This window comes from Asterias amurensis, chromosome 1 (assembly GCF_032118995.1).
Source record: "Asterias amurensis chromosome 1, ASM3211899v1".
NCBI classification, from domain to species: Eukaryota; Metazoa; Echinodermata; class Asteroidea; order Forcipulatida; family Asteriidae; genus Asterias; species Asterias amurensis.
In genome coordinates this window covers 535,432-558,297 of record NC_092648.1, presented here as the reverse complement: position 1 = coordinate 558,297, position 22,866 = coordinate 535,432, and the positions used below count along the sequence as shown (strand labels likewise).

The window sequence follows — 22,866 nt, the reverse complement described above, 5'->3', positions numbered from 1 at the left end:
GGTTTTCTTATTTAGGTGAAATAACAAGTTATATGTATGCATAATGTAGTGGCTAAGTTAATGTTATAAGGGACTCAATGTTATGTAAATTAGCCTTTATCGTCATGCATATGCAGGAGGGTCATGCATATGCATGATCTTAAAAATACAAGAAAATAACTCATTAGTTTTTCTTTGTGTAAGATATGAATGTAATAGGTAGGGATACAAACGTGTGATATGAGCCAAATGTGTCAGCTTTGTGATGCTTGGTTTAGTTTGAACATATTTTTTGCGTATCTTTTGTTTATTTAAATAACATGCAAAGTAGAGTTTGAAAACCATCAATGTAATGAAATGCTTATATTATTTTTGTGGTCTTCCAGTTTGTTGACATGATGCTAGCCTGTGTGGTGGATCCAAATGCCAATAATGTTTGCTTTGCTAAAAAAAAAAACAATAAAAAATAAGTTAACTTGTACAAATTACCAAGTCTAGATGAAGCTGTAGCTCAATGTAACCGAATAATGTTACAATTTATCAACAAAAATGTTTTTAAGAGATGAATTTCATTCATCTTTTGATGAATGAATTATCTTGGCAGTTCTACCTGACTAATTATTGTAATCAGTCTGTCAAATAGTTACAAACTAATTCAAATTAAACAATTTATTTACATGAGATTTAAAAATTGATCAAATTCATGCAAATAGTTATCAAGGACTGTGAATTAGAATGTTGTGAAACTGTATTATCCTATCTGTCATTAAAGGGAAATAGGGCTGTGTTGTCATGAATAAACTTAGGCCTGTCACTGTACATGAAATTATGAACTCTCACCCAGCTACTGCGCGCATGCGCGCTCTCCATAGGTGTAATACATAGGGTGTGCGCGCATGTGCAGTAACTTGGCGAGATTTCATAACTTCTTGAACAGCCACAGGCCTGCGTTGATCATGATGACACAGCCACTTCAACTTAGGTAAATCTATCAAATAAAATGAATCTAAGAAGGAAGAACAATTTCTTCTTAAAAGTTTTGTGAAATATTTTGGTTTGCCCTCTTGTTCACGTTAAGCCTAGATAGGGTACTTCAGTAAGCTGAATTCGTCTCTCCAATGTGCATTGGATGAGATTGTTTGGGCCATTCCTCGATATGGGAATATCCTAATTAAAGTTTTTATGTTACTGGATTGTTGGAAAAAAAAGTTGGACAATATTTTGTAGAAGTCAGGTCATCCTATATATATAGATTATTTTATTATTTCATGGTATTAATCTCGTTTTCTTTCGGGGAAAATTAAAAGCTTTTTAGATCTTTTTTTTTCCAGATAGCTGGAAAACTAACCCTAAAATGACTTAAATCAACCTAAATAGTTGCAAAAGAAGAAAACAACCTCAGTAAAGAAAAAAGAAACAGAACAAAACTATTTGACAGTGTATCCGTCTCAAAATACCAGATTGTTTATTGGCAAAGGCCACAAACCCGCTTTTGCTTTAACTAGAAAATGTTCTATAATTAGATGTTCATACAGAACAATGTTGTGTGCCTGTTGATCACATGAGCAGCTTCCAACCAATCGGATGATTTTATGATTGAACTGGGATATTTACCTAACCTTGACTTTGGCTCTAAATTAAGCATCCTTTGTCAAATCTTTGGACCTGTCACAAAATACTGATACGCTACAAAATCTCAACCCTGGTTCTTTTCAGAACCATCAATTCTCGCCATCAAAAGAGATTTTGTTCACGTACAGTCGCCTCTCGTTTCAACAACAAGAGCACTGGGACTGGCCAAATTACCTCTTTGTAAAAGAAACATTGATAAACGAGAACAACAAAACAAAAAACTTCAAACAGAATAAGAATTGGGGCTTCACATTTAAACTTCTCTATAGCAGTGCTCTTTTTAACGAGAGCCAGCTGTAGTTGGCTCCCATATACTTCTTCCAGGCCTGGAATTACGCGCAGGCATCGGCCTCTGTTGCCCCTGGTCTTCAAAAGTTTCCCATTGACTTTAAGATCTTCTAAAGAAAGTGCCCTTTTCAAAATGAAAATGGCCTTGCCCTTTTAATATGATCAAAAATGAAATTCCATGCCTGTTATTCAATTCTTTGATTCACAAAGTTACTAAATTGGAGCTTAAGACAGAGCCAAGGTCCTGGAATGGTATAACTCCCTGAATGAATGTATTATGTTGGGCTAGACTAGCTAGAAGTCCTGAGGTCGATTTCACAAAGAGTTAGGACTAGTCCTAGGGAATAATAAAAACATAAAGCTAGTTCTTTTTTTAATACGCGTAATTGGTCCTAACTTGGGATGAGACTAGTCTTAACTCTTTGTGAAATCTACCTCTGAAACGAATACCCTGAATGAGTATATATGTCGGGTTAGACTAGCTAGAAGTCCCTGAATGAATGTATTATGTTGTCGGGTTAGACTAGCTAGAAGTCTTGTAGTCAAGTGTTTTCAGACACATCAGGATAATTTATGTCTCTAATGAGTGAAACACAGTTTGGCAAGGAATGAGTTTTCTAAGTTGTAGAAGAGGAGGTCAAAATAGTAATCAATAAGGAGTAGTTTTAAAGGGACACATTGCCTTGGATCGGTCGAGTTGGTCTTTGAAAAGCGTTTGTAACCGTTTTTTATGAAATGCATATGGGTAGAAAGATGTTGTAAAAGTAGAATACAATGATCCACACAAACATGCCTCGAAATTGCGTGGTTTTCCTTTTACCTCGACGACTAACACGTCGGCCATTTATGGGGGTCAAAATTTTGACTCCCATAAATGGCTGACCGTGTTAGTTCGCACAGTAGAAGAAAAACCACGCAATTTCGAGGCAAACTTGTGTGGATCATTGTATTCTACTTTTAAAACATCTTTCCAACCATATGCATTATATAAAAAACGGTTACAAACGCTTTTGTTTTTACCAACTCGTCCGTTCCAAGGCAACGTGTTCCTTTAAGGTGATTCGGATTGACATTGGTTGTTTATTGTATGCTGTAACCTTGGATCCAAAAATATTGAAAAATTTACTGGAGTGGGACTCGAACCAGATTAACGTGCTGGCACACTACCAACTGAACTATCTAGCCCTATATTGGCGGTCTCCCTATTTTGTCAATATCTGTGTTCGGGGTGCTAAAAAAAAAAGATAAATTACCCAGTCGGTTTCCCTTGTGGTTTACCAAATATATTGAGATATGACATAAAAACTATTTGGTACAATTTTGTTTATTCTGAATGACTGTTTACCATGGTTACCATGGTAAAGAATATAAAACCCATGTATGCAATTATCTTTAAAATATCATCTTGGCAAATCCAAAAGGGTTATCTTTCTACCAAATTTGACATTTGAAATCTTATAACACGCAAATGCGCTTTGAAGGAAGAAAAATGGTCGGGAACTCTTACCAAGTGTAGTGACTTAACTACAACTTTCATTCGTCAAAAAGTCTGGGTACTCCAATTTGTAACTCTTTATATTCATTTACATGTCTTCAAGGATCGGTACCGAGTAATAGTGTCCATCATTTTGTGGATTACCAAAATCAAATTAATCTGCTCAAAGTCATTTAAAATTTGTAGAGTCTAAGCAAAGTAAAATGATGACTTAAATTTAGAACAAAACACAGATTTGAGCCAATGAGTGTTCACTGGCCTGTATTAAAGGAAATGTTTAGCCCCCACGCTGTATAAAGGTTGAAAATACTTCTAAACAAGTTGGACAAAGTATCTGAAGAAAAAGAGCCCCTTTAAATCCAATTAATGAAGATATAACTGCAGTATATTATACAATACTGAGAAAATAGCTGAGTTAGTCTGATAGATAAAACAAGGAAGGTAGTGGTTGCACTTAAAGACTAACTTATTACATAGATCAAGTTTTTTACGTAATAATTTAAATTTTAAGTCTTACCACTACCTTCCCTGCAGAATATTGTCGAGTTAAACAATTATGACCATTGTACTCAATTCTATTACAATAACCATGTTTCAGATAATTTGTTTTGTTTAATACCTCATATTAAAGTTTTGAAATTACTTCTCTTCTGAACTTGCAATTAACTTCTAAAAAGATGTACAGAAAATTTACTACGAAAGCTTACATCTAATGGTTTTAAATCCTTTGCTTATATAGGTATTTTGTTTTGTTAAATCAGGGTTCTTTAACACAAAACTGCCACATAAGTTCATAATTTGAATAATTAATTTTTAGATCTCTTATTTATTATTCATTTCCATTAAGTTTCTGGGCTTTGTACTCTAAAACAATATAAACTGTGTTGTATTTTCCCGAAAACTAAAAAAAAAAGGAAAAACTTAATATTAAAAAGAAAAATGTGATATTGAAAACCGAGTAAGTTTGAATTTTATTTGAGTAAATAGAATTTAGTAGTTGCCAACTGTTTACCACTTATATGACACGTCATCAAAAGTTAGTGATGGAGTTCTTGGGATCAAGTTTTGCGCGCTGAACTTTCTAGCGCTGAACTTTCTAGCTTCTTACTTGATAGAATAAATGACTGAATAGAAATAGCTGTTGCAGTCTGCTAACCAACATATGGTTTAAATGCAAGAAATAGTTAATGGGTTGAATGACAACACAACAAACATGAACAGGTATAAACAAAAGCCGTCAAGTGGAAATACATGATTTTATTCAAGTAGTTACATCTGATGTTGACTCGGTATGGGTATGATTTAAATAGTAACATCTCTTTTGTGTCTTTTTAAATCCAATTGGAAGACTGTTTATCCTTGATTCATGTAATTTTTTTGCGACAAGCGAATAATAAACTTAAACTTTAAAATATACTGTTTAAACACGTGCTGATAAGGGGGGGGGGGGGTTAGGGGTATTGCCACCCTGAATATGATATCTTTTGAAACCCCAAACATGGCACAAAGGTGTGTTATGCATATGCAGGGGCCAATACAGGGACAGTGTTTTATGCATATACAGGGGCCAATCTAGAAGCCGCCAGTGTCTCGGATACATGCTTCTCAATAGATGTGTAGATGAAATGTAGAGACCATACATGATACACAGAGCAGTCTTAAGTGATGACAATTTAATTCTTGACATAGTCTGAAACACCTTGAAGAACTCCTTGACCCCCTTGAGTATCCTACTCGCTCCATTGTCCTTTAACTCCTGAAAAACAACCAAATAAATCCATCCATTCTTTTTTACTGAAGTAGACAAAAACACAATCAATCATGGACAAAAGGAGTCACTAGGTGGCAGCAGAGATGCTGAGAATTTTTCAATTTATGATACAGTTCAGGGCATGCATACACTCTGCAGAAGATGAGATTTCATTCAGTATGTCAACTTACACTTCCTGATTCAAAAGCATTTCATTGATTACCTCATGAGGAGCGAAGGGTTGAAATCGCGGTTAATGTGTATCTCATTTGCTATTTACTTTCTTTCAAAGCAATGTTACATATCCTCTTGCAGGGGGAAAATAATTTGCCACTTTCTATTTGATTGAGACATGATTGAAGATATTTAAACTTACGTTATTTCCTTGTGTGATTTCTTCTCATACTCCTTATACTTAGCCTTGCCACCTCTGAAAACAAAACGGTACCGAAATGAGTCATAAACTTGAAACAAAACAATACAGGAAACAATAACTTTGTCTTAATGTTGCCTACACCTTGTCATACGTGCCATTTGTCTGCAATGCTTACCATGTAAATATAGCGTCACCTAAAATGCGAAATAAACTGTAAAACACACCGAGACGTTGACTTCTAGAATAGCGCAACTCAAATTATTGAGAAGACGACGCTTAAAAAAAAAAAACAGAGAAAAAATAGACAAAAATAATATAAACAGAGCTTTCTGTTTACACTATTGATCTTTGGTTCAGGAATGACTCAGCTGATTAAGAATAAATTCTGAGAAATTTTTTCATTGACTCGACTTGACTCCAACATGGGTTGCAGTAAAACTGAACTCACCGTTTCCAAACTCTTGATTCAATAATATTCCTCTTTTGTAGACTCTTGTAACGATCTCTCAGGAGATTACCCTCCGGCTGTAGAATAAGAAAACCAAAGATTGTTGTAATTCACAAAACTTATAAGGTGTCAGGGGTATAAATGAGTACCTGCAAGGGTAGAGGTTAATATATGAAAAAGCCTTTGGACAATTGGTCAATAATACAGTTGTTCAATGATAGTACCTTGAGTTGGCGTAGACTTCCGACCAGTTCATCACTAAGCTTGATCACCATGGGTTCTTCCTCCAATCTGAAGTAGCAATATGGTTAAAGAACTAACAAGTGTATTGATTCGTTCATTCATCAATCAAATAATTAAGTTTTTGTTTGTATACACCAACAAAAAACTTAATAGATTATATGGCTTGTACTGTGTTAAATGCAGGAATTACTGCTGAATAATTTGTTGTTTCGACTACTGTATTATTTGGTAATCTCACCACCTCTTGCCAACACCACTATGTTGGGTTAGATTTCAACAATGGTTCTGGTCAAAGTGTTACTGTTTATGAGAATAACTGAAAATAACTGTTTCACACTAATCATGATAAGGTCAGGTTGGCGCAGTGGTATCTTTCCTCACCTTCCATCTCCGGGACCCTGGTTCGAATCCCACTATGAGGATTGGGTTTTCAGTACCTACTTGACTGCATAGGTCCTGGAATAATTTTGTGGCTTTTTTTTCCCACATCTAAACCTGAAATTCTTCATTGTCTTCTCTCTTTTCGTTTGGCTCCATTAGAGTGTTGAGAACATAACCCAGATTCCAGAAGTATAGTGAGATTACAGACATGGTGTACTGCAAAAATTAAACCCAAGTGTAACTGAAATTTTCAACATTCTAGAATGAGTAAAGGATACTTGTGATGTCCGAGTGATTTTGGGATCTTCTCTCTTTCCTTCTCTCTCTGAAGACGTTTTTCTCTTTCTATCGCTGCATCCGCTTTCTCTTTCTCCATCTCCTTAGCTATGCTGCGTAATCGATAAACTTCATTCTGTCGTATCTTCAGACGCTTCTCAGCTTTCATCTCTTTTTCCTTTATGGTCAGAAGAGAACAAAGGGTGAAAATTAATTACGTCAAGTTGATAAATCACTGGTTCTTCTTGTATTTTTCACAACTCATCAAGAGATTGATTACACGGTGTCTTTGCAAACCTTACTGGATTAAGTTGCACTGTTGACAAACACATCAGTAACCAAGCTTAGACTGAGTGGAAAAAAAAGCGAGGAAGACAAATCCTACATTGCATAAATAATAATAAAAATACAAGCATTTATAAAGCACATTTTTCAAATGGTTACAATTTGCTGAAGTCAGTTATTCCAGGGAAAGGAAACAACGTAATTGAACTGGATCCTCAAGATAAAAAATAGGTATGACTTGATTTTACGATTGAATTGATGAACAGAGTTGCAAGTACAAATGTTGAGAGGTAGCAAGTTCCAGTATCTGAGTCCAGCTAAGATAAGCCCTTGTCACATGCATGTGCCATACTTTATAATAGAATAGATTTAGAAATTCCAATCTTGGAAAAAGTCACCGACCTTTTCTTTGAGTGCCCTCTCTTTTCGTTTCCTCTTCTTTGTCTTGCGATTCTCAAACGTCGTCGGGGGATTCGGGAGGAGACCTTTTTCACCTTCTACATCTTCAGGATCTCCCTTCTGATTCTCATCGTCATGGAAGAGTCCTGCTGACATCTCATCAATGTAGGTTGCCTAGAAACATAACAAATCAAGTCAGTATTAGGTCACCGTGGTCCAGTGGTTAGACTGCGGGACTTGCAATCACAAAGTTGTTGGTTTGAATCCTACCAAGCTAACTGCAGATTTCACAATCCTTATACTAAGTGTTGTCGTCTAGTTACTGAATCACAATTTCTTGATATGTGTAACTCATAATCATAGAAGCTTAACCAATGTTTGTATGAGAGAGATTGGCTATTGTCAGCTTGATGTTGATATCCTTTGTGGGAGTTTGCAGAGTTTCCTTGACATGAAGATCTTCTTAACAAATAAAAATGGTCCATGGTTTTTAGTCTATAACAGACATGAATGCCTTGCATCTTTTGACTCAACAGAAGAATGTTATAAGGAGCTACATGTATGATTACAAGTTCTTATTCTCAATGGATCATTTGATGTACCTCCCATACTTGATGACTATTCCTTACGGTTTGCTAAGTACAGAAAACTATTTCTTAACGGAACCTGGTTACCAACCATAAATTCCATAAAGTTTACATTTTTCCAACAGGTGCCCAGCTAAATTTTTGCTTAGAATTTTGTTTTGCTAACTGTTAACAGCATTATGAAATTGTGCCCAGGACATATGGCTATGGCTATAGCTAGTAACCTAAATCAGAGAACATGCTTAGAAATTGATGTTGCTGGCTTGATGAGCCAGAGCCACAGTCAATCCATTCAGATGCTCTTTAGACTCTACTTACCTGAGCTTGTTTAGCGCTGAGCTTGGGAATCTTGTGCCATCTGTCTAATTTCTCTTCAGCTTTCTGTTTCTTCAACTCAATCTCGTAAGTTGCATTCACCAAATCCTGTCAAAGATGTCATCATGAAAAATGCTTTAGTTATGGATACTATTAATAACACAGGGAAGAGACGATCTAGGGTTGCTTATGGCAAGACAATCTTAATGTTGGTTAAGTACCTAGAGTGGAGTTTAGGAAAAACAATTGTCAAACCTGATGATCTTCAAGCGATGGGTTGTATGAAGCACCAGGAGCAATGATCTCTACTGCTGGGAACTTGCTGGGTTTATCCTGGTATCTTGGAGGTAGCTGTTTCAACAAAATTAACAATGCAAGTTAAAAACAAATAATCATTGAATGGTAAAGCAGTTAATTATAGACGAAAACAATCCAGTAGTTGCTCTGTAAAGGCTGTCAAAAAATCAAGACATCTCCAAGATCTCATCGCCCTTTGTTAATCTTCACTATCATCAGCTAATCGACGCCTTTGCTCTTTTTCAATCGCTCATTTCAAGCTTTCCCCGGAACACGCTATGGTGATCGTGCTTTCTCAGTCATAGCTCCCAACACTTTGGAACAAGCTACCCACCAACATTCAAGCAGCTACTTCATTGGACGCTTTTAAGTCAATAAATCCCATCTGTTTTATCAATCTGGTTATAGCGCTTAGAAACAGTTGCATGAAGAGCTGTATCAAAATGTTATAATTACTATTATAAGACATACAATCACAAAAGACTACTCAAATCAAACAAAGAGTTGTGACTGTTCAAACAATCTACTACAAGTGTTTGAAAGATTGTAGTTACCTTCGCTGGTGTCTTTTTTGTCTGTCGTAGAAAATGCTCATCAGCCTCTATACCTGATTTCTTTATCTTCTTGACCATGTCACAATCTATCAACAAATTAGTTATGTCAAGTTATAGAATGTTTCATATACAAAGGCATTTCTCATTTAATACACTGTCAATTCAATTGTAAATGTTCTTCATATACTGTTACAGTTGGGAACCAAGGCAATGATCAGGGGGCATGGAGGCAATCGCCTCTGTTGCCTCCATGAAGAATCAGGCCTGTACCACAGTAATCGGCAAAACTCAAACTTTTTTAAATTTTAAATAAGATCTTTGGTTAGTAAATTGAGGGCACGTTTCCCATTTCCATTACAAATCATCTTACCTCTGTACTTGCATCTCTCAAAATGTCGAATTTGGAGTTAAACTGTTTTGCCATGGAAAGATCAAGTTACATGATGTGATTATTTAGAAGCTCACCCCACAAATCAAATGTTGCTTTCCGCTCATCTAATAGTTCCTTTTCTCTTTTTCGATTCCCTGTCGCTAGCGTACGCTGTTGTTTTGCCTCATCAAGTCTTTTCTGCTTGTTCTCACTGTAGATTCCCTTTCTTTCTTGAGCTTGGATCTGTAAAACCCGGCTGCTCTTCCTCCTTTCTTGGCGGGGAAGCGCTCTATTGAAAGAACTCACTTTTGTCAATATTTGGTGGTTAAACTTGGACCTACTTTAAGCTTCTCGGTGGTCTATTTGGTATGACACTTCTCTAGAATTCAAAGATGGTGGGTTTGAATCCCACTCGAGTTATATGAATGTTATTTTGTTCATAGAACTCTGGAAAGTACTCTTAGCAACACTGACTCTTAATGTGGTCTAACCACTTGACCACTGTAACACATTGCACACATGTATGTTTTAGATAACAACATATTTCTTATTAAATGCCACTTAAACACAATGAAGTATTATTGTTATTATTATTTAAATTTTTGTTTTATTTATTAAACGTTTGGGGGAGGTTTACAGAGTCTTCAAACTTACTTAGGAATAGGTGGAACTCTGGGATGTGGTCTGATTCGAAGATCAACTTTATGCTGTATGGGGCCTCTCGGCTTAGTTGACTTTGATGCTGTAATTAAAGGATGAACAAGAAATATCAAAATAAATTATACAATTTTATCAAAATAGAGGCCAGAAATTACACAAAGGCCGCCTCCGTTGTCCCTTGTCTGGCCTTCGTTCCCCTTCAAAAGTTTCCCATAGACTTTATAAGATTTTCCAAAGAAAAAGAAAATGGCCTTGCCCTCTCAAAGATGAAATTCAAGACCTGAAAATAGGCTGCCCTTCCTTGTTCATTTCTCAGTCCATTTGTTTTGTTGGCGACCCAAACAATAAATGATGCTATCAGGAATAGAGATCCAAGCTTGGTTTGGATCCAATAAGTAGTAATAACCTGTTTTTTTCTGTCCTTTTCTGTGGGCTGTCTTGTCTTCAAAGAAAAGAGCTTCATTTGACTTCTCCGATGCCAAACCTCTGCAGAACATAAAATTTAAAAAAATACTTGTTAAATAATAATAAGTCATTTTTGAATGAAATTTTTGGTTTCACTGTGAAAGAGGATATACAGTTATGCCATTCTGTACAGTACATCCCATTTTTTCCTTCCAACTGACACACTTTAAATAAACTTTTAATTGTTCATTGTTTGTGCAGTTTTTATTTCTTGTGTCCTATTCTAACAAGTTCAATTCTGGTTTATTTTATTCCGGTCATCATCACTATCAATTTGAATGATTGATCCATTCCATGGATGGAGAAAGAAATAGGGCAGTATGGATTATCATTCCTTCTTGTTGTTCTCCCACCACATGCTTGCTTTCGCTCGTCCCCAGCGCCTTGCTTTAACCAAAGGCACTGGGATGGGCAAACGTATCATGCACTGTCATTGGTTTAATAATGCGCAGTCCCATCATGCATCACACTCACACTGCACCATATTTCTATGCACTGTACACATGACGTACTTCCTGAACAAGAATCTGTGCAAGCGATAAGCCCATCCCAGCGGTCCTGGATGATAGGCTGGCCGCTGGGGCCAAGCAAAATGCTTGCTCTGCTCTTCGACTTTGCTGTGTGCTGTGTTTTTATTTTTATGCAAAAAATTCAATCAATCAATTAATCAGTCAAATCTTCACATCAGATCTAATGTGAGTTGATGAATGATTTGTTAGTGTTACTGCCGTGTAGAGTTTGTAAAGTATTCTACATTGCCACCGCCGTGTGTGTGCGCAATAGATGCAATAAATGGCAATGCAATGGCAATGCAATGGCAATGCAATGGCAATGCAATGGCAATGCATTTTTCTTACCCTGTTCGCAACTGCTGTCTCTGTTCCTCAAGAAAGTCTTCTACATCTTGTATGTTGGAATATTTCCGCCATGCCTTCTTGCGATTCATGGCAACCCTTTTCCTTTTCGCTGCTGGTACACTCGTCATGATTCTTGATTGACAAAACCCCTAAATTTAAGTTAGATTGTTGGGATATGATCAAGTTAATCGCACGTGTGTCGTCACCATTGATTTCTATCACGTATTCCTGATGTAAACTAAGTGGTCTTGCCCCTGACTTATTATTTGTTAATACAACTGAACGTGATTCGGCAAATAAAGTGCACAGACTACTAATTAAGGGAAAGAAATACTTGTTATACCGCCCTCAATAGTTAATCACCGCAGGCATAGTTGGGTGGGCGGGGTTGGACGGGGAGGGGCAACTTGGCTGGATGGGGGGAGCCCTATAAAAGAAACGGCAATTTTATTTACAAAGTTGTTTAAACCATTGTGTTAATTAATTGTATACCAAGTAGGCACCAGACCGAGCGCATTGTCGTGACCGACAGGGTGCAACTCAAAAATATAATACCATATACTAGGTATTGTATTTGTTGAAATTCTAATTATTCAAAACTACTCAAACAATTAAGTCTCTTAGCCTCTTGATACCTATCAAAAATAACTTTAGATTTATTTTCCAATTTTTGGGAGGTCAAAAAGTAAGCCATTAGTCATTGTCATTGTCATTGTTGCATCTGTGATACATCAGGTATGCAGCTCTATAAAACCTGAAAATATTGTTTGACAAATATATTTGCTAAGCAAAAATTGAGTGCGGCACCAGTCAATGTAGTTTTGGCAGAATATTTTTGTGCTTAGCAATGTTTCGTGGTTACATGCTTTATGGTAACTCTAAGCGCCAGATCAGCATGCGCTTTACAAGCGCTGGAAAGTTTTCAACAAGCAGGCACACGAAAAGCAGTGACTTTTGGTTAGCCAATGAGCGTTGACGTTCAGTCCCCCCCCCCCCCCGGCCCCCACAGCATGCAGTGACGAGATGTATCGACACGGCGTAGTGTGCGCATGCTTGGTTATGTAAATTAGTTTAATTTATCACTTTTTAATTTCTCATTACCCTATAACAAAAATAATGTTCCCTTCTTCTCAGTCGCACCTAGATGTGTTAACTATTAGATAGGTAGTATTGATCAATTTTAAATTCTCCTTACCTGAAGACGCAAGCTATGATCTCTCTGCCGTCATTTGTTCCATTCTCTTAAAGGGTATTGTTCTCTTCAGAAAATTCAAATCCGCACAATAATAAGAATCATATCTGGAAACACTGGTTCATTAATTAAGAAACACACTTTAGTATTTGTTTACGAGTATATGCTCTGATCACCCCTGTCAACAAAATCGCCCGTCCCGTATTTCCAAATATGGTGGGAACTTTTTGCCAACCAGAAGACGGCTCTTTTGTTATGCTAATGAGATCCGAGGTGGCGTGATTCGAGGAGAGAGGGGGGAGAGGTCGTCTGCGCAGCCGACCGGCCATGTGCGTTAATTTCGAAGACAAGCAGACGACAATGCAAATTCTTCATGTATTTTGCTCCAAAAACTTTGGGTTTTCACCGGAGTTCTGAAGGAAAGCCACTGGAAAAGTGTACTGGTGAGTTAAGAATTGTCTTGTGTTATAAACTAAAGCGTTTTAGCAGAAGTTTCATTCTCAAAAATGGGAGAAATTGTGATGTTTTCTGCACTAGGCGCAAAGTTTTGAAAGCCGAACTTTTGAGTCCCCGGACAGAAGACGTCAGTCTGTACATGTCGTGTGTACCCAGACGTCATAAAGTTATGGGGTAAAGGTTTTACTTATCTCTGTTTTAAATCTCTGATTTTGATTATTCAGTATTTATTTATTGAAATTGAAAGGTTCTCAAAGTAACCGCATTTATGTCAGGGTAATTCCAGGTGTAATTTTGATTAATATTGTTTAAGTATTAAGAGAGAATTGTGTGGTTTAAAATGTAGGAGTATGTGACTGTATGTCGGGAATAAACGTGTGCCAAAGATTGTGTTGTGTCAATATCGTGGGTAGCTGCAATGAGGTCGCTTTTTGTGCACGTAATGTTGTGTTAAGAAGTTTTTATTTCGGAGAAAATAAGTGTGCTCCAAGTTACTGTGTTCAGGAAAAGTTTCCCTATCCTGCCACCATTTTCACTTTGGCTGAATTAAAATAGTATCTAACTTAAATGAGATGGGCCTATTCCTTTTTGTAGAAATTTGTGAAAAGGTGTGGCAGGTTACGGAAATTGTTCTGTCATTTCACACAACACTCACTCGCTCGTTTTGGTCAACCATCTTGTACTCCCACCAACTCATACTCCCACCAGGTAGCTCTACCCAATAGTGTCCACTGTCCAGTGTCTTTAAGTTTTATTTTTTTTTAAGGGCACGTTGGTTAGGGGCTGTTCACTATCAACCTAATGCCAGCAACCCAGCGCTCAGGCCAAACAAATAGTAGTAGCTTCATAACCCACAGAGCCTGCTTGGATATCCACAAAAAATAATTCTTTCCAAGAACCGTAGTAGAGTGGAATGCCCTTGATGACTCATTAGTGATTGCACCGAACTTGAACAACTTGAAGCAACTGCTCCAATAAAATTCCCTACCCCCGCACAAGCCTGGAATCATACTCTCATCGAGTCCAGCCTGTACAAGACTCAAGAGTGAAACTGACAGTGAACATTTTCACAAGCGTACAAACTGTACACTTTTTCAATACCCCCCTCCTTCACTCTAAAATGTACAAAGAAAATTGATGTTTTTATTCACATGATTCTACCTAAAAGATACTTAATAACCTGTTTTTATATAGCGCTTTTCACACCCGGAGGGCGTCCCAAAGTGCTTCACATTATTACCCATGTTAACTGGGCCTTAAATCACTCCTTAAACCATCTCAGCTCCCTGGTGGGAGTATACAGCCTTGTGCAACATTAATATGCGCTACTCGGCTAAATCAATCACAAGAACCATCTCTGCCCTCGCAGGTACCCATTTACCCCTGGGTGGAGAGAAGCAATTATAGTTTAGTGTCTTGCTCAGGGACACAAGTTTCACACCCGGGATTCGAACCCACACTCTGCTGAACAGAAGCACCAGAGCTTGAGTTCGGTGTTCTAATCCACTCAGCCACGACACCCTACTTGGATGAGGACTGCATGCAACCCTGTTTTTTTTTTAGCACCGATTAGGCCAAGTAAAATAAATAATATGTTGCTTGTCTTTTTTCCCTTTTTTTTCAAGATGGCCACCATGTCTAAGATGGTCGCCATATTGTTTGTGAAGATGGTTTTATGGTTTTACGGCATGTCCTCCAATTCACATGTGTTTCTGTGTCCATTTCGACTAATATTTTTATTCTTTCCAAGAGTCCTTCTTGCTTTTGCTCCAAAATTATTCTGTGAGTGTGGCATCATGTCCTGGTGCAAAGATCTAGGGCAAAATGTTTCAAAGAAACTCGGATTTTCTCAAGGTCTTTGCGTTGGGGAAATATCAATGTTTTAGGCCAATATCAAAGAAAGATGATGAATTTTTTTTTTTTTTTTTTAACAACAAATCAGCGCCTCTAAAATTGGAGCGGGCAGGACGAGCAACATGTTGTTTATTTTTCTTGGCCTTGTATAAGATAATTATAAAAAAAAAACAGATAGTAATCTAATGACGTAATTTCCTGCGTACAAGATGCAGCTTATCTGACTTTTGAAAAGGTAAAAAATAGCGTCTTATCTAAATTATGGAGGCAGTTCTACCTCCATTATTTAAACAGCCAATAAAGGATGATCTCAAATATATAGATATTACAGTTTTCTAATAGCTGCAGTCCATAGGAAACATAACAAAAATATAATGAGTCTCTTACCTCAAGTAAAACATGGTCAAATAGGGTTTTTCTCCAGAACTCTCCAAGCCAAATTTCTGAAAAACGTGGGGTCAAACAAACCCGCACGACAAAGGAATTGTGACGTCAGTGGCGGCTATTTGATGTGGAAAATAGCACCCACAGTTTGCCAAAGCTGGAGAAATGTGTTCACACTTAATTAGGGGAAAATCCTCATTGGCGCCAAGGGGTCATTAAGCCATTAAGCTGAAAAAACTTTGGCGGCCGGGTGCATTTTTGACTTGAGTTGATTATTACTTAATGCAAATTCTGAGAGTAAAATGGTTAATAACCGGTATCTACAATGTCTATTTGGCCATAAAAAAGGTAATAGTTGAAATCTTGAGATCATCCTTTATTGGCTGTTTAACGGTGCAAAAACTGAAAGGGTCATAAAGCTTTTGTTTTTAATAGTTCAACTTTTTTTTCTTTATGGAAGCATACACTCAGTCCCAGGTGCTGCATTCGTAGGAAGTATGAACTGGGCTTTACACATACTTACACATACTTGCAAGAACCAGCTCAAATTATACCTTATTTTGTTTACACCCAACAAATCAGAGTGGACCAATTCCCTGATGTATTGATCAATGATGGATAATGTTTACTAATGTGAAACATTGAAAATTATACAGGTACAGACCACTTATCTGAAATGCTGTTTTTTAAAGACACTTTTGTTATTTTGTTTTGTTATGCAGTAAGCCTTCTCTAAAGAGATCTATCCATCACAGGTAGATGTCCAAGACTGGTAATGGAGTTAAGCTGACTCCACTTCAAGGTAAATTCTTAGAAAATGAACTTTAAGTATTCAAACCCAATCAAATAGAGCAATACAGTGGCCAACCACCAACCTGGTCATTACCACACACTTGAAAAACCATCCCTCTCACTGTTATTGCCATTAATGAATACCTTTAACGCAAACAATTCTACCGAATTTGTGATTTTTGTTCATACAGTTTAGAATTATTGTTCTATTTACGTTCAGCGGCCATTCTTAATGCAGTTCAGCTTGCAAGAACAAGACTATGAGATTTGAAATATAACATCACCATAGAAATACTTGGGTTGGTGTTGTGCTTTATGCTTCCCATTATGTTAGTTATCATTCTCTTGCAAAAATAATAATAATAACAGCCAGAAATAAACCAGTTTATTTGATTTTTCCCCTTTTGTTTTCCAACACCATGTTTAATGAGGGTGACCAACTAAGCACAGCTGATCATGTGCCATCACATAATATAATGCCAGTAATAGATAGTTTCTGCATAACAAGCCAACAAGCTTGTTACAGGCCATTTGTTTGCTAGATCAACTTTTGTTAAAACACTCCAACCTGAGCATGCTTCGACCATTAAGAGAGCACAACTTTCTGAGGTACTAATGAATGATGGATAGTGCTTGGCAGTGAAATTGACTGATCGACTAAATTGTACCTTATTTAATTAAGACTTTGAAACTAGTCGCAACTAATTTTTAATACTATTTAGATATTTTGTGGTTTCCTTTGTTAAATTCATTGCTTATCTTTAACAACTTATTGTCACTGACAAACATTGTTATTTATACTTTTGATAACTAGAACACAGTCCTCGAGGGAAGAAATTATAAATAGTTCAGTCAGTACTACAGGCAGTCTCCAACCAGCACAAAACGCTCTCTCTATATCAGGTAAGATACACGGGTAAACGGTAACAAAAAGATGTTCAGACAAAAAATATGTACTTAAGAATAACAGCACTATGACAGGCATTGAACTTCATTCTTGAAGGGGCAAAGCAATTTCCCTCTGGTAAAGGGCACCTCTATGAGGAAATATAGAAATAGAACGTTGCAGAGGGCTCCACAGCAAAGCAAGGAGCACCATGGAAATTGCTGTTGGTGCTGTGATCCAGGCTTGCTATGATGCTTTGTTATTGTTTTGGTGTCTATTTGTCACTTGATGCATACACTTTGATTACTTTATTGAGTGGAATTACTAATAAAAGTGGTATATTCACATTCAGTAGGTCTTAAAGTGTTGTTGTATGTCTTTATATGAGAGTCTTTAAGCTATATTCATAAATACCTTGGACAGTTTCACTATTCCTATTGGTGGAGAGCGCGTCGCGTGGGTGTGTATAAACCTTTGTTTATGACCAGTAAAAAGTGTTGAAACATGGGCATGACACGCGAGCTTGCATATGTTCTTATAAGACAGTTTCTTCATTCCTATTGGTCGAGAGCAACTGCTGAAACAGTTGTGTCACATCACGCAATATGTGCGACGCGCACAACATTCCCTTATAAGGAGTTGTTTACCCGAGGGCGGTGGAGGGCTTTACCATTTCATAGCTGGAGGGGTGTTGTATTGAAAGAAATCATTGAACAATTATAATTTTTGCATTTATTTTCCTTTTTTGAACAAAAAGTGTTTATGTTTTTGACCGAAAAGGTATTTATGAACCGGGAATCAAAGTGTGTTGAACAGGTTTTCAACTAGTGGTTTTCGTCTCGGTAAAATTATCAAGAACAAGGCCTCGTTGGGATTAAACCACTAAGTGAAAACCTCTTCACCACACATTGATTCCCTTAGTAATTATTTCCTTCCATGTTGTAGATACACTCATTATATTTAGGCTGAAATTGCTTTGGTATTTTCTGTTAATTTAAAGTTTGGAATAATTGAGCTTTTAATGCCTTCGCTGTGATGTTTAATGATAGCTAGGTTAGGGTTTGATGTGTTTTAACCAAGACACACTGAAAACAACAAGCTGTTTCTTGGTATTTTGATTGCAACATTCAAAATAGTTCTGGTTAGCACAATTTTCTTCAAAATATTTCTGTTCTTTTGTCCATGTTGGTTTTCTTTATTTAAATTTGATTGAAAGTACACAAACAAATTTTAAGAGAAAGCCATTTATTTGAATCTTACTGTTGTAATGATGGATACTGTTTTTAAACACTATGTTTAAAACTGTATTTTGTTTGTGTTGCAGTATCTTCAAAGAGATATACTTGTTTCGAGTAGATGTCCAGACTGGCCTATGATGAAGGAGCTGCAAGTACTCTCTATTAAGAGGTAAATTCCTAAAGGTAACATTTGAATATTTATAATACCCCCAAAAAGAGAAGATGAATCACTATTGAAGATGACTAGAGCAAGCTAGTCCAAACCGTTGAGATCAATTTAAGAACTCACTCCGCGGTAGCACAGATAATCACGATCCTATAAGCTAAAGTAGTAGTCTCGGCCTACTTTCTATACCATCCGCCCGGGTTATAGTTAAAAAGCAAATGACAGGTCTCCCGAACACACAAACAATCTACTCCACGGTAGTAGAATAAAGAAAGACAGTTCTCTGAGAACAAAGTCTACCTGGCAAGTAGATACACACATGGTGTTACCCCAAGCCATGCAATGCCTTAAATCCTATTTAAGATGAATCACACATTTCAGGCTTTTTACATTGATCTCCACAAACTGCTCCTCTGTTTTTTCCAGCGATCAACCAAATCCTGATGTGACAAGTGTTTACAAAAACTTTGTTTTTAGTGTTTGTTTACTTCAATTATTTTGAATTATAGACCATTTTTTTAAATTTTGTTTACAGGCAAAGTATACCTTTGCTTTTTTTGAACAATTTGATTGTTTTGGTCCTGTAAAAATGAAGATGGTGCACACAAAAAACTAGCATCTGAATATAGAGTGCTCGCATTTTTGAGATGTCATTGAAAATCCAGTGAGAGTATTTCCCTACAGGTATAACACAATCTGACAGGCGTGAGCGCCTGTCGTTTGTTTACAATAACCACATTACTTCAAACAGAAATTTTTCTCAAAATGTTTTATACTATCAAAATCTGCTGTAGGCTTCTGGCCAAAGGTTCTTTTTACCATTAGTTTTAAGAGTGATTATCAAACCAATACCTTCTCTCTAAACTTACAGAAAAATGGCAAGTTAAATTTATTTTACCTGAATCTAACTGTTTCAATAATGGATAATTAGTATTAACAGTAAAGTTTGCAAACTATGCATTGTTTGTCTTGCAGTAAGTCTTCAATCACAAAGAGATACCTACCTGCCGTCAAGTATAGTATCAGAGACTGTATTATAAAAAAGGAGCTACACTCTCTTGACGATGTTCAAGACTGCCTTATGGTATAGGAGCTGCTCTCCAGTGAAAGGTTAGTTCCTAAAGAGTCAATTAAACTAATTGACAGCTAGTCTTATGTGTTTGTTGTGTAGCAATATGTTCAGGATAAACAGGCTAGGTGGGGAACTGATCAGTCTGGTTTTAAATGGTCCGTTTATATTTGGTAAAACACTTAAAATAAATGCCAATAAAAACCTTTGGGAATCAGAAGCATACACAGCAGCATATTTAATTTGCATGCAATTTATTTGATAAGTTTCATCTTAAGACTCATAGATAATAACATCATCCAAGCACCCATCATTAAGAGAAATTTTCATTGGTTATGACATCTCAAAAAACACTTTGCTCTTGTTTTAACCCCTTTTTTCTAAGCAGTAAAATTACTTCTGTTAACATGGTTGGCTTGTGCCTAAAGCGCTATTTCTCACCAAGGTGACCCCGGTTCGATTCTCGGCTAGGGTCATATGTGAGATGAGTTGTGTGTTGGCTCTCTGCTGTGCCACAAGGGTTTTCCAGACCATCTGGTTTTCCTCCCTCCCTCCCTGGAAAAATCAAACACTTTTGATCTTGGCTGTGCTCTGAGGTCATGTTGGTTTGATGTGGCTGGCTGCCAAAGGCGCCCTTACATGCCTGCTTCTCGAACACAGTGTAGCCGCGTCCTTCGCAATTTAGCTGTTAGCTGCGAGTAAGGATGATAAGCCTCCCAAATTACTATTATTAATAATTCTCTGAGAAACTTTTTTATGTTTTTATGTTCAACTTTTGGTAATTAAAAGTTTGTGTGATATTTGCCCAAAGCTAAATTCTGAGAGCTCACTGATAATGAAGATCATACCAACACCCGCCCTGAAGAGATTGTTTTAAGGTATCTCTGACATCTCTTATAATAAGCGATGCTTGATATTTGGTTTACATTTTAAAAAATAATACTTCTAAGTACAACCTACTCCAAGAACCCCCCCTTTGATGTTTGTTTACTTTATTTAGTTTCATTCGAAAGTACAAAACAAATCCTCAGTTAAAAGCCATTTTTCTGAATCTAATGTGTTTTATTGGGTGATGATTTTAAAGTGCGTTTGTTTGTATTGCAGTAAGGCTTACCATGTCCTAAGAGATCTAATCATCAACGATGCCAAAGACTGGTCTATCAAAGAGAGGAAAGCATTTTCCAGAGGTAAGTTCCCATAAAAAGTGAAGTTTTAAAAGTTATACCCAAATACTATAGGCAGAATTCAAAGCAAAATGACATGCATGTAAACAATCAGTATGAGCTGTTTCCCAAGTGTAGGTTGAACTATATAATAGAAAAATGGACTTGGTCAGCACTTGAACCTGGGACCCCCAGATTTGCATACTGGCAGTTTCCAACTGAGCTATGGAGCCCTAATGCTTACACTGTCTCCTTATTTGGCCATTTGTAGTTTTGGTTTGCCAATCTTAGAAGCCATACAAACTGTAACTGCCTTATAATAGCTGGGGATCGCACTCAAGTCTACAATACAACCACGGAGGCAGCAGCAAAGGGATCACTAGTTTTATGGGGTTTTTTTTTCTTCAAATATCAAGTAATAAATCACAAGGGAAACTGACTGACGACTTCCCAGATGGTACTGTAGACATGAGTGTGATCCTTGGCTCACTGATAAAGTCCATGAGTTTTTTATGCAAAAAACAAATGCTCCGGCGATTTTGCAGCAATCAAAAATAATTATTTGTCTTTAGTTGTTTGGTAACTTTTTGTCTTGAAAAACTAAACTTTTACGTTTGTTTTTAATGAACCAGCAGAACAATTCCTAACGTAACAGCAAACTATCTGACACACTTTGTTAATGATGGATAATGATTTTTAATACTTAATTCTGCGAATTGCGCATTTTATTTTTATTGCAGTTAAGCTTACCATCTTCGAAGAGGTCATTCCGTCAACCAGTTTTCAAGCCTGTCCCATGATAATTGAGCTTAAGTACTCTCCAGTGAGGTAATTTTTCAAAAAGGTAACCTTTAATATTAAATTACACTTAGTACCAATTGATTTCTTGAGTAACTGTGCGGAATGTCAACATGATGTTGCTGTTGAAATTGGAAAATAATCTTGTAAAGAAATACTTGAATGCAATAAGGGCCCTATTTCACAAAGCCTGTAGGCAGAAAATGTTGCTAAGAATGGAACAATCTTGCTTAGCTGACAAGTTACCAGCCAAATTGTCAGAAGAAGAACATTGTTGCCACTCATGTTCCCACCTAATTTTTGCTTAGAAAAGTAATTTTCAACGCAGTATTTTCCACTTCACAGCTTAATGAAATTGGGCCCTGCTGAGAAATGATGTGGGCCCAATTTCCTAAAGCTGTTCAGCAGAAAATGGTACTCAGTTGATTTCTTTGCTAAGCAAAACAATTGTGTGGGGAACCAGTTGCAACAATGTAAACCTTTTGCAATTGTGGCTGGTAAACCAGTTTCTGCTAAGGAAAATTTGGCTGTGCTTGGCAAGTTTTTTTGTGCTTGCAGGCTTTATGAAACGGGGCCCTTGGTTGTAACAAATTATACTTCTGACCAGACAAAAATACTGTAGCCTTGACCGGGGGTTGCAATACACACAGGTTTATAATGACACAAGAAAACAAATAACTGGCTTCTCTGTCCCTTTTTCTTATTTGCACTCAACAAGTACTGAATATTTACACGAGGGAAAAGGCCTAAATGATGTGGGCCCAATTTCCTAAAGCTGTTCAGCAGAAAATGCTAGTCAGTTGATTTCTTTGCTAAGCAAAACAGTTGTGTGTGGCACCAGTTGCATCAGTAATACTTTGGCAATTTTGGCTGGTATCCAGTTTACACTAGGTAGATTTGGCTGGGCTTAGCAAGTTTATTGTGCTTACAGGCTTTATGAAACTTGGCCCTTGGTTGTAACAAATTATACTACTGGCCAGGCAAAAATACAATAATTTACTTCGTAAAAATAAAGGATAAGAAAATAATAAGGACCAGCTTATCACAGATACTTCTTGATTTGAATTAGTCCCTCAATAGAGAGTTCTATTCCAAATTATAACAAAATTGAAAAAGTACATCTTTTGCTGCTCAAATACAACAGCTCTTACATAATTGTTACAAAAGTTAAACAAGTAGAGATATGCTTTGGTGTTAAGTTTGTAGTCTCC

The 22,866-nt window shown here is 36.9% G+C and overlaps 1 protein-coding gene and 1 long non-coding RNA gene across 3 annotated transcripts; one reads left to right on the top strand and one right to left on the bottom strand.

The window, feature by feature from the left end:
• Positions 1 to 301: 301 nt before the first annotated feature.
• Positions 302 to 11,874, bottom strand: LOC139941406 (ribosome biogenesis protein NOP53-like). 2 transcript variants are annotated; one of them, XM_071937881.1, is made up of 13 exons: positions 11,658 to 11,874; positions 10,742 to 10,821; positions 10,330 to 10,417; positions 9,771 to 9,964; positions 9,306 to 9,391; positions 8,710 to 8,805; positions 8,458 to 8,562; positions 7,556 to 7,726; positions 6,871 to 7,046; positions 6,193 to 6,259; positions 5,969 to 6,045; positions 5,521 to 5,574; positions 302 to 5,150 (listed from the first exon to the last, which is right to left on the bottom strand). In XM_071937881.1, the coding sequence occupies exons 1-13, from the start codon at positions 11,783 to 11,785 to the stop codon at positions 5,144 to 5,146; spliced, it is 1,329 nt and encodes a 442-aa protein (XP_071793982.1). In that variant the 5' UTR covers positions 11,786 to 11,874; the 3' UTR covers positions 302 to 5,143. The 2 variants fall into 2 exon arrangements, with proteins under 2 accessions (XP_071793982.1, XP_071793991.1); XM_071937890.1 differs by lacking the exon at positions 302 to 5,150 and having other exon boundaries at positions 5,517 to 5,574.
• A 5,273-nt stretch (positions 11,875 to 17,147) lies between these two features.
• Positions 17,148 to 21,665, top strand: LOC139944177 (uncharacterized). The gene is made up of 5 exons (XR_011786927.1): positions 17,148 to 17,238; positions 18,546 to 18,628; positions 19,601 to 19,735; positions 20,799 to 20,881; positions 21,598 to 21,665. It is a non-coding gene; the product is annotated as an uncharacterized lncRNA (long non-coding RNA).
• The last annotated feature ends 1,201 nt before the right edge of the window (positions 21,666 to 22,866 follow it).